This window comes from Xiphophorus maculatus, chromosome 1 (genome assembly GCF_002775205.1).
Source record: "Xiphophorus maculatus strain JP 163 A chromosome 1, X_maculatus-5.0-male, whole genome shotgun sequence".
NCBI lineage: Eukaryota > Metazoa > Chordata > Actinopteri > Cyprinodontiformes > Poeciliidae > Xiphophorus > Xiphophorus maculatus.
In genome coordinates, this window is record NC_036443.1 from 17,994,644 (window position 1) to 18,006,765 (window position 12,122).

Consider the following 12,122-nt stretch of genomic DNA (forward strand, 5'->3'; position numbering starts at 1 on the left):
CCTTTTAGCTGAACCGTGACAGTTTCTTGGGTGCATGCAAATACGTCATGTTTTCCTTACTAAGAATAAAGTCGTCTGTTTGCTTTCAGTGGATTGCTGGGATGGTCCTGACTCGATGCCGGTTATTTATCACGGACACACCCTCACGACGAAAATCAAGTTCAACGATGTTCTGAACACCATCAAAGACCACGCTTTTGTCACATCCGAGTGAGTCTTCCTGTCTTCACCAGCTTGTGTTTCTCCTTCATGACTTTCGTTCTCGATAAGAAAACAAAACACTAAGAAAGGACTGAGATCAGAAGATTGCACAAGTGGAAAGAATGTAGATGTGTCATCCTTTATCAATATGTCTGTCTGCAGTAACAGATATTTTAGGAAATGTTCAACCTATTTTGGTTTTATCTGTACATCTCCCTCAGGTATCCTATCATACTGTCCATTGAGGATCACTGTAGCATTGTTCAGCAAAGGAATATGGCCACCCAGTTCAAGAAAGTGTTTGGAGACATGCTGCTGACCAAAGCAGTAGATATGGCTGCAGACGGCCTGCCTTCACCCAACCAGCTCAAAAAGAAGATTCTCATTAAGGTTGGGCCTTAAAAAAAATCAATTAAGGGTTTTGAATATTATTTTTTTTTATATCTTTTTGCAAGAATTCTGGATCTTAGCTTCGTCCTTCCTCAGGTTTGGAGGGCGGGAAAGGATCTTTGTTTTTAGCAAACACGCTCATTCCATCCAAATAAATTTAACATTTAACAACAAAATAAGTTATTTTTTTAATCAAGAAAAGAAACCTTATCCTATTTATAATCATAGTTTATCAGACAGGGTGGATCCAGGTGTTACTCTAATATAAATATAATATGGTTCTTCCTGGTTCTTCAAGTGCTGTGCTCAGAGAATTAGTGTGTCAATTATTTTTTTAAGTTACTTATCTGACCATTTATTTATGTCACATCTTTTCTATATTCAGATATTGTGTTGCTCTAACATAACACTCTTAGTCTTTTAGGAATAACATTTCTACGCAGGTTAAAATGTTGCTGCTCCTGAATGTCCTTCGTTTTCTTTGTGCCTCAGCATAAGAAGCTGGCAGAGGGCAGCGCCTACGAGGAGGTTCCGACAGCCACGCCTTATTCTGAGAATGATATCAGCAACTCCATCAAAAACGGCATCCTTTACCTGGAAGATCCCATTAACCATGTAAGCATTCTCACTGCCTGGAAACTGCAGAGCTGATGCCACATGAAAGGCTGTTCAGAAACAGATGGGGGACTGGAAAGTTGCAGCTCATATCCCCAAGTCTTCCAGTCGTTCTCAATGTTGTAGCTGTAAAAAAGAGACAAAGTGCTGCAGTTTTTCTTATGTGTTGGTTTTGAAAGTTTTATACATTTTTTCATTTTATTGCATCTTTTATCTCCTTCTTTTTACAGGATTGGTACCCTCATTTCTTTGTCCTGACTCACAATAAGATCTACTATTCAGAGGAGACCACTAATAACGTGGGTAATGATGAGGATGAGGAGCTTAAAGAGGTTAGTACAAGCAAGGGTGTAAATCCCATCTCATTATTGGGAGGGACAATAAACAAGGAAATTTCTTAAGAGCAATTTTGGTGAGGTTGGCAAGGTTCCATTGAAATGTAACGTAAAATTTGTTTTTATTTTTATTTTTTTTTACCCCTCCAGGGGGTCTTTTTGTGGGCTCTAGTGTCCCTTATATGACAGTAGGCTGACAGGAAACGGGAAAGGAGAAGGGGGAAGACATGCGGCAAATGTCGTCGGGTCCGGGAGTCGAACCCGCGACGGCCGCGTCGAGGACTCAAGGCCTCCAAATACGGGTCGCGCTAACCGCTACGCCACGCCCCGTAAAATGTGGTTTAAAAAGTTTTTAAACCACATTCAAGCTGCAGGACTAAAAATGACTAGTAATGCACAGCAAACATGTTTTATTTTCAGTAAGCAGAGAAGTAACACTAAAATTCAAATGCTGCTTTAATGAGTTTTGTTCAGTCTGACTGATCTAATCTTTGCTACACCTTTACAAAAATTAAAGGTTCTAAATACAAAAGCTTTAATGAGCAACTCCTCTTTAAAAAACTCCATCAAAAACGGGCCCCACTTTGAACAGTGGGGCCCAGAAACTATTTGTGGCCCAGAATTGATTTTGCGTGTGTCCCCCAACCCCACTACCACAATTCAATTCGATTATAAATTAAATAAATCAGGACAAAACTACAACTTTTGCTTTAAAATCTACTTACAAAAATATTAGATGCATCTCAAAGTGTGTATCTTTGTCTACCTTTCTGATTTCTTACAGCTTGGTGCCCCCAAATCTGATTTGGCTTACATCCTATTTTTATTGCTGAGAAGAGACAATATTTTTTCAGATTTCTTGAGCCCAAAATAATAAGCAACCTGGTTGCTTTTCATTAAACAAGGAAAACATGGAAAAAGCATTTTGGATTTATGATCCCATTCCTAGAAACAAACATTGCATTACTGTATTTGTTTAATTAAAATAGCTCATTCTTTGTTTATTGTTGCGTTGGTGAAATAAAAAAATCTGAATATTTTTGGTAATTTTAGTTGTAAAAATTATATTTTTGTTGCCCTACGAGTACTTTTGAGCTCATCAACACAGTTGACCAGTTCTATGAAGGTTATTTTAATGCTGAATGCACAGTTACTGCTGGGTGATAAAATGTCTTAAATTTAATCATTTCAATGCAAGACATTCAAAAGTTGGGCCCAGATTTTCCATATTTGTTATATTCCATATATGTTTTCTGCGCTTCATTAACTTTTTCCGTGCTCAAATCCATTATTACATACGAGTTTTGTAATTCTGGCTGATACAAAACTACAAGGCTCAAAGTAAGCAGCGCAAATTGCGAAACATTTGAGCTATTTTTAACTTTTTGATGCAAATTTAAGTACACTAATAATTAGGCACAGAACTTACTTAAATATTTCTAAGTGTATGTTTGGTCTTAAATTGAAATAATGATGGTCTTAAAAAGCATTTAATTGAAGTTAATGAAACTTGCAGAACCACACCTGCTAGTCTAGAAGATAAAGGTGGCCAATAAGAAAACGGTATTAAAGCTGATGTATCCTGCAGAGTATGGAAACACTGTAGCTGCAGTTTGACTGATGTCTTTGTTTCTGTTAAGGTGCTCAATACTATGGACCAGCATGTGACGGAGAAATGGTTTCATGGAAAGCTTGGCGCTGGGCGGGACGGACGGCAGATCGCTGAGAGGCTCCTGTCGGATTACTGCCAAGAGACCGGAGCTCCCGACGGCTCCTTCCTGGTCCGGGAGAGCGAAACCTTTGTAGGAGACTACACACTGTCGTTCTGGTAAATACAGCAGTCACAATGCTTTAAGACTTTTCTATGAGACTAGAAAAAAAACTGAGAGAATAAACTGAGATTGATCTATTTATTAGGAAGTAACAAGCAAATTTGACAAATTATAATAGCGTTGATCTACAAGGTTTCTTCTTGTGATTACCTTTGAATAGAAGCAATGAAAACATGTTTGGTTCATGATGCGCGGCGGCTCGTTGGTCAGAAACAAAATGTACAGCAGTATTTATAACACCTGTTGTATACATTGGTGGAGGGCTTCTGGTTCCCACTGGTGTTTTTCTCTTGAATCTGTGAAGCAGTTAAGCATAAAACAAACTAAGAAATAAAGATTTTGCATCGACCAGTCAAAGTTCAGCCATGGATGTAAATGGACTTTGATGAGCTCAGGAGGCCGATGCAGAAATAAACATCTAAAACAATCAATGAAAGGAAGCAACTTCTAAAATAGCAGCCACCATTTCTCCTCAGAGATATTAGAGGCTGATAAGGTCATACAGAAACGCTTCAATAATTTTACAAATAAATGTGGCCCTGCATGCTGCTCAGGCATGCATTGCTTTTCATTTTGAACAAGTTGTGCGCCAAATTATGATAAATTTGTAAAATAAGTGTGTGTTAATAACGGCATGCATTGTGTGAGATTTTATTTAGTCTCGTCTTAGAGGTCAATCAGGCTAGGTGTCATTTTTACAATGTCCAGTGTCAGGGAAACATTTTACCATATTGAGATTAACCTAGGTAACTTTCTGCCAATGCATAAACAGTGAAAATACGAAGCAGCACACGGTTGTTCTGACTTCCTCTCCTGTCCTCCCCTGCGGTACGCTAGGCGGTTGGGGCGCGTGCAGCACTGCCGGATTCACTCTCGCCAGGAAGCTGGCAGCCCCAAGTTCTACCTGACAGATAACCTGGTGTTCGACTCGCTCTTCGCTCTGATCACCCACTACCAGCATGTGGCGCTACGGTGCAATGAGTTTGAGATGAAGCTGACCGAGCCAGTGCCACAGACCAACGCTCATGAGAGCAAGGAGTGAGTTTGCAGGAATCTTTTAAATTCCTAGGGAGTTTGATGATGCTGTTCACGGATGTATTTACTGTGTTCTTATTTAAACTCAGGATTCACCTAGCTTTGTTTTCTCTGATAAATCGATAACTTAGAGCCATAGAATCAGAATGAAGTTATTCATGGTGTGTCTTTTGTTCTTTGTTGTAGATGGTACCATGCCAACCTTTCCAGGAGCCAGGCAGAGAACATGCTGATGAGAGTTCCTCGTGATGGGGCTTTCCTAGTCAGGAAAAGGACAGAGCCCAACTCTTTTGCCATTTCATTCAGGTAACTCCATCCTGATGCCCTGTTGATTGATGCCTTTATTATCCTTTTTGATCTATGTAGAGCTTTTATTTTAATTCACTAGACCTGGTTTAGCCATTAGCTGTTAGTGCAGCTCTATTATCCAGTATTGATGCCCCTGGAACCTTTCTGTGTTTTGTTTTATCACCCTTAACTGCAGTGTTTTATCGGGGATTTATGTGATAGGCAAACACAATCTCCTATTAATAAAGTGGAAGGGAAATGACATGTTGCTAATCTAAACTAAAATGAGCAGTCTATTTGCATTCAGCTCTCTTTACTCTGATACCGCTAATAAATTTCTGTGCAGCTAATTTCCTACAGCAGTCACCTAATATCCAGAGTCCACCTGTGTGGTTGATCTTGGTATAAATACCACAGGATACAGTGAGCATGTAAAAGAAGGTGTTTTGAACATAGACTAAGATATTGTAAGATGTTACAGCAATATCTTATATTTTGATATTAAGATATTGTGATTTAATCTGGCAGAAATCCTTGGGTTTAAAAACTTCAGATAATGCAGAAACGAGTGATTCTACAAAGCAATGAGTAATAGTAACTGGATTCAAGTGTAAACTCCATGTTTTTATTTTTAATTTCTAAAAAATAGTGAAATTAAAAGACTAATTTTCTGTCATTGTGTTTGTCCATCTAAACCAAAAATACATTTAAATGTGTCTGCAAAATGTCAAACCTGCTTCTAAACTGTATACCGCATGTTGTCATTATGACTGTGTGAATTTGTGTTTGGTTTCAGGGCCGAGGGTAAGATCAAGCACTGCCGAGTGCTGCAGGAAGGTCAGGTTGTGTTGCTGGGCACCTCAGAGTTTGACAGCCTCGTCGATCTCATCAGTTATCATGAAAAGCACCCTCTGTATCGGAAAATGAAGCTACGCTATCCCATCAACGACGACACACTGGAGAAGATAGGCACTGCTGTGAGTGCTATCCACTGCATATTTACTAGACATTAATTAAAAACAAATAAACTCCACCAGTCAGAACGCTCCACAGTCTGTAAACACTGCATGTTGACCAACAGGAGCCAGACTACGGGTCGCTGTATGAGGGCAGGAATCCAGGCTTTTACGTGGAGGCCAATCAAATGCCAACTTTGAAGGTGAATTTCCAGCGTCTCTGAACACTCGCGCTTCCTCACCGGCGGTGTTTATCTAATAACTCTCTCTGGTTGTTCCAGTGTACAGTCAAAGCCATGTACGAGTACAAAGCTCAGAGAGACGACGAGCTCTCCTTCTCCAAGAACGCCATCATCACCAACGTAGACAAACAGGAAGGTGGATGGTGAGTGAGAAGTGCAGGAAATTGTTCTTCTATTCGCAGAGATCGCATTTTTCTAGGAAGAGAACAAGAGGAGTGAGTGAATTATAATATAGTGCCGCTGTGACGTTGGTTAGAAATGCACTTTAACTTTTTGTGTTTGGTGCAGGTGGAAAGGTGACTGTGGAGGGAAGAAGCAGATGTGGTTCCCTGCAAACTACGTTGAGGAGATCAGCCAAGCGGCAGCGGAGCCAGACAGAACTGTGAGGATCATCGCCTTGTTTATTCTGCTGATCATCATTAATCTCTCTCATTGGATCCCTGCATAATGTGGAACACTTTGTAATCTATTTCTTTTTTGTGTGTCTTCTCCTCTGTCATGCAGGAGATTACAGAAAACAGCCCTCTCGGAGATCTGCTGAGAGGAAGTGTGGACGTAACTTCCTGCCAGATTAGTGAGTATCCCCTTCACTTCCTGTCAGACTCTGCTGCAGGGCTGCAGAGCAACCTGTTACCTTGACAGCAGGCCACATTTCAGGCTGAAAAGTGGAGGCGCCTGCTTTCTGTGTAATTACTTTCCTGACTGCTGTTTCATCAACCTCTTTCTTAATTCATTGCTCATAGGGCTTGATTATTTTTTATATAACTTTTCACACGCTTTTATCTCATAGTTTGATCATGTTCAGACTAGGAAAACCACAGTGAATTAAAAGATAAGGTTGTTCAAATTTTACCGACTGAGCATACATTTGGAAACCATCGTAAAACTTGTGTGTATATACCTATTTTATCAGTTTGCCTTTGAACCACCAGGCTCCTGAGTTTTGACAGTTTCATGAAGAAAACGATAAAGTTTACTGTGCTGGTTTTCATTTTATTCTCTCATTGTGAGGAGAATAACATTTGTGTCTAAGTGTCAAAGGGTCAATTTTTTTTAAATATCAGACAGAGATAAGCTGAGTTACTTACTATGGAAAACGTTTATCCAAACTAATCAGATCCTGTGTGAAAAAGGGGTCAGGTGTAAACCTAATCACTGCACTTGATGTTTGCTTTCCCTGCTAACACCCAGACTGCATCTGGATTTGAATAACCTCTTTAAATCAAGTGTCATTTATCTCGTCACACCTTGGCTTGATTATAGCCTGACGTATAGAGACATGAAATCTGGCAGCATGAATCTGGCTAGATTCACTTGCCTCACAAGTGAGGAATACCGTGAAAGTCAAACATGCAGCAATAGTGTAATGATCTGGGGCATTTGTGGTAGCCTAATCAAAGTCTGGACCTAAATCCGATAGAGTTGCAGTGTGGGAATTTAAACAAGCCGTAAACGTTTGCAATTCTGCAAAGAACAATGGACCCAGATTCATCCAGAGGAATTTAATTGCCTGTTATGACAAATATTTTATGGAAGCTGTTGCTCCCTCAGGAAGCCTAAACCATTTATTAGATTGAGTTGGAAATTATGTTTTACATAGAATCAAGGTTGTTTGAATGGCTTTTTTTTTCTTTTTCCAAATTTATTCCAAATGGGAAATTAAATGTCAGAACTTAAATCAGGTGTCCAAGTATCTTCAAAGTGTGACTGTGCTCGGTGATGCTGATGAGCAGGAAGGATCTCCACTAGCAGTCAGTTTTGCGTCTGACTGAAGACTGTTGCTGTATGAGCGGGTCATGACTCTCAGAACATGCTTCCGGTTCAATTTCAAGTTCCACAGTAACACTTTCTGGATGACATCGTCATCAGTTACCGTGTTTTTGTTTTTGCCACTCCTCTTTATCTGACCACGTGGTTAGAAAGCTGGGCAGAGAAACGTTGGAGTCAATCTTTGCCCTTTATTACTGATTTAACAGATGGTTTGAACTTCCTCCTCCTCTCTCTGCTCTTTGGTTCTGCTCTGAATCCATGAAGTCTCCTTTTCAACTACTCTAGGATTTGGAATTGTAGTTTGCGTATTATTTGAGCCATTGAGATGCTTATCAGCTGCTCCCAATTGTAAAAACTATACCTTGTTGTCAAGGTTACACATCACAACTGGACAAAAGTTAAAAAAAAGAGAAAGAAAAAAACGCATCCAAAACAAGAGGAAATAATGATCAAATGTCATGCAATCCAATGTCTCAGCCAAAAAAATATATAAGTATGAACAAATGAAGTTAAATATTGATCCAGCAGATTCTCTTATTGTGTTTTTTTTCTGCGGCTCAACATCTCCATCTAGTGGCTTTAGAATAAATAATTTTTATTTAAAAAAAATTGAAGCAAAGCATCTTCAGTGCAATTCTTAGTGTTTAACACATAATCTAGATTTAACTGCATCTGTTATTTGGTAATTTATGTAATTTGTGTTGTTTTTATTTATTTATTAACCATGGCTTAATAGTAGCCCTACATGATATGCTAATGTGTTATTTTCCCTCTTTCTTCTTTTTCTTTACTCCTCTTCAGTCACGCGCACTGAAGGGAAGGGCAGCAGACCGTTCGTCTTCTCTCTGGTTCAGAATAACACAGTGCAGGGCACTTTGCTGGACGTGGCTGCCAACAGCGCAGAGGAACTTCAAGACTGGAAGACGAAAATCCAGGAAGTCGCTGCGACTTCTGAGGCCAAGGTGAAGACGCAGATATGGGATGCGTGTCAGGAAATGCACAGAAATTTGAACTCTGTCTCCTTTATAATAGCTGTAAATATTTAATAAGCACCAACAGTGCGGTGCAGTGCACATGAATGCTAATGCTATTTTCACACACACTTAGCTGTATGCTAGCCTTACTGCTGCCATGTTTACGTTTTTGTGTTTCTGTGCTCAGCTGGAAGAAGGCAAGATTATGGAGAGGAGGAAGAAGATTGCGTTGGAACTATCAGACCTGGTCATCTACTGCAGGCCGGTCCCATTTGATGAAGAAAGTGAGGATTACACACAACTTCCAGATAGTGATCTATGATGAAGTTAAACCTGTTCTGAGATTAGCCGCGGTCCCTCCCTCTCTGCGTCACTCAGAGATCGGCACAGAGCGGGCCTGTTTCCAGGACATGTCGTCCTTTCCCGAGACCAAAGCGGAGAAGTACGTCAACAAGACCAAGGGGAAGAAGTTCCTGCAGTACAACCGGCTGCAGCTGTCCAGAATCTACCCCAGAGGTCAGCGGCTCGACTCCTCCAACTACGACCCGTTCCCCATGTGGCTCTGCGGCTCCCAGCTGGTTGCGCTCAACTTTCAGACTGCTGGTAAGTCGAAGTGCAGACAGGAGAATTCATCTTTGGGGTTTCTTTTTTGTTGTTGTTTCTGTTTTTTTCCCACTCATTTCACCTTCTTTGTCCATTTCCTCTCCGCCTGCCCACAGACAAGCCGATGCAGATGAACCAGGCGCTGTTCATGCTGAATGGAAAGAGCGGCTACGTCCTCCAGCCTCCCATCATGAGAGACGACACCTTTGATCCCTTCGACAAAAACACATTACGTGGCGTAGACCAAGTCTCAATGAAAATAGAGGTAAAATCGAAGGTTTAATTCTAGTAAAAGACGATAAGGAGAGTTTATCAAGACGGCTTGGAAAAGTTGATTAATTGTGGTTTAGCTTTATTACTTACGAAATAAAATTAAAAGACTTAAGACGTGTTTAGGTACAACCGCATTAATTGTAGTTTTGCATGACAAAAATAAATGTAGTGACGTTATTATTTTTGAATTCAAATGTAAAAAAAGCCTGAAGGTGAAATATAATTAGAAAGAGCTGGAAATGAACTGAAATGAACCAAAAGGAAAAAATAGAAAAAGTCTTTGTTTAAAATGTAACTTTGACATTTTACATTCATATAAATTGTTCTAATGAATGGTGTTTTTTATTATTAGATTAAAAAAATTTAGATGCGTTGTGCACAGATATTTTTTTCTTGAACTGTGCATTCATTCTTAAAGTAATTAAAATCAATTAAACCCACTTTAAATTCTAGGCTTTTAATCATTTCTGTACATTTTCCACATAGGTTTCTATTTTGATTTACTCTGGTTCAGGAGGTCAGGACTTGATGGAGTTGATCATGTGTGATTTTACACACTTCAACTATAAAAACAAACTTTTTTTTATTTTTTTTTACCATAAATTTGTTATTACATGTGCATCGGGGATTGCTGTTGTGTTTTCTTTTAATTTACACTATGGAAATTAAAGATAAAATTATTACTACCTTTCTCAAAGGAGCGCAATAGAAGCAATTCTTTACAGTCGGAAATCCTATTTTCCATCTTTTGCTGCTTCCATCAATTCTTCAGTTACTTTCAATCAGAAGAAACATGTTGGTAAAATAGAAAGTGTTTTAAATTTAATGTTGCCCTTTACTGTATCGCTGTCTTCATGTTGTTGGCAAGAGTTGCATTGAAATATTAAGACGTCTTTCAGCGATGTTTGTATACTTCAGTCGGTTGTTGTAGGGAGCACAACTCGGCAAGTAGGCTGCAAAGATGGGAAACCACCTCCAAGGAGGAGCTGTGAGACTGTTGTTCCCCCTCGGCTCAGTCTAACCAGGGCTGTCTTTCACATGTGGTAATTTGCCACAGAACAACTTTGCTCACAGCGACCTGTTTCTTTTCTTTTTTCTTTTGCTTGCACTCTCTCACCCTCTTCACCACGCTGCACGTTTTCTATGCTTGCAAACTCCCAGACTGCATCTGCATCTCAGAGATGTGAATTTCTTTTTTTTTTTAAATTGAAGTCTAAACGCCTCAAAACAAGTCAAAAGCAGTTTCGCAATAATTGTAATCAAGCAGTGTGAGAAATCATAAACTTAAAGCTGACTGAAATTATAAGCAAAAACTAGAAATAAGTTGTATAAGTCCAGAACAAATCTAGAAAAGACAAAAATTCTAATGAATGATTGCATGTGTATTTGTAGTTTGAGGTATGAATGTGAATTTCGCTGCTTTTTCTTCCAAGGTTTTGGGCGCTCGGCACCTCCCGAAGCACGGCAGAGGCATCGTCTCTCCTCTCATCGAGATTGAGGTGTGTGGGGCGGACTACGACAACGACAAGCAGAAAACAGAATCCGCAGGTGAGCGCCGCTTCAACTGTAGCCGCAGATCTCTCTTCCAGGAATGGGCCTATGTGCCAAAACCGTAGGAAGGAGTTATTTTTAAATTTATTTTTTCATTGTTTAATGGATCAATTACCTTTTGTGTAAAATTTCCTTTGTGGTCCTAGAAAAACAGGAAGTTGTGCAAACAATTTGGCCTTGTCTGGGAATACAAAAGCAAAACATTGTGCAGCGTTGACATAATTGCAGTTTGTCAGGTGGAATGGTTAGCATTGAAACTTGTGAGGGGTTTTTCTAAACATGTTGTAGATTTTAGTTTTTGTATTTGCAAAGGAATCAATGAGTGTCATCAGAGCTTCTATTAGTGCAGTGATGCTCTGATCAGACCACCTGCCTAATAGTATGTGGCTCCTTCATGTCAATAAAAGCCGGTTGGCAATGTTGTTGTAGTTGGTGGGATGTGAGAAAGGAGCGCCACACTGCCCCCTGGTGGCAGAGTCACGATGGTGTCTCCAAAGTAAGCTTCATTCACACATATCCTTGGTATACAACAATGGTTCTCTGAAGATTAGTAATAGAATGAATATTGGAAATTATTCCCTCATACAATCAATTAATCCATTATAAATCAGATTAACCTAATGTAATGATTAAGTAAAGAAACAAAACAAAAAGCCATCCAGCCATTCTTTAATAGAGTTCTTTATATTGAAGTGTAACGTGGTGATTTACCTGAATTATTTTAAGAAAATGTTTTATAAGAGAGAAAGAGGGAGGACTAATCCCAGGGAGGAAAACACTTTGGGTCCTCCGGTGTCTTCAGCGTTTTCAACATCCGGCTCAAAATGTGTTGTATTAATCCAAATTCATCAAAATTTTGATTTTGTGTTCATGTGATTTATGTCTGTTTTGTGGGGAACAGACATTGTCTGAAACTTTTTCAAAATTGCAACTGATCTGTAAATAAATATGGATCATTTTAGAAGCTTATTGAGCTCTAAACTAGCAGAATAAGATTGTTTGCTTCAAGAAATACTTTCCTACATGTATTTATTGACAGGATCCTGAATAAACAGCC

General features: G+C 39.4%; 1 protein-coding gene across 1 annotated transcript in view; it reads left to right on the forward strand.

The window, feature by feature from the left end:
* The window catches only part of plcg1 (phospholipase C gamma 1), a 40,847-nt gene that overhangs the window by 21,758 nt on the left and 6,967 nt on the right, over positions 1 to 12,122 (forward strand). The window contains exons 13-29 of the mRNA XM_005801691.2: positions 90 to 210; positions 423 to 591; positions 1,084 to 1,206; positions 1,437 to 1,538; positions 3,182 to 3,369; positions 4,211 to 4,411; positions 4,595 to 4,714; positions 5,493 to 5,673; positions 5,778 to 5,855; positions 5,934 to 6,037; positions 6,183 to 6,276; positions 6,399 to 6,468; positions 8,466 to 8,626; positions 8,826 to 8,922; positions 9,017 to 9,241; positions 9,358 to 9,506; positions 10,948 to 11,062. Coding sequence (XP_005801748.1) covers positions 90 to 210; positions 423 to 591; positions 1,084 to 1,206; positions 1,437 to 1,538; positions 3,182 to 3,369; positions 4,211 to 4,411; positions 4,595 to 4,714; positions 5,493 to 5,673; positions 5,778 to 5,855; positions 5,934 to 6,037; positions 6,183 to 6,276; positions 6,399 to 6,468; positions 8,466 to 8,626; positions 8,826 to 8,922; positions 9,017 to 9,241; positions 9,358 to 9,506; positions 10,948 to 11,062 — 2,298 coding nt within the window. The remainder of the gene's footprint in view (positions 1 to 89; positions 211 to 422; positions 592 to 1,083; positions 1,207 to 1,436; positions 1,539 to 3,181; positions 3,370 to 4,210; positions 4,412 to 4,594; positions 4,715 to 5,492; positions 5,674 to 5,777; positions 5,856 to 5,933; positions 6,038 to 6,182; positions 6,277 to 6,398; positions 6,469 to 8,465; positions 8,627 to 8,825; positions 8,923 to 9,016; positions 9,242 to 9,357; positions 9,507 to 10,947; positions 11,063 to 12,122) is intronic.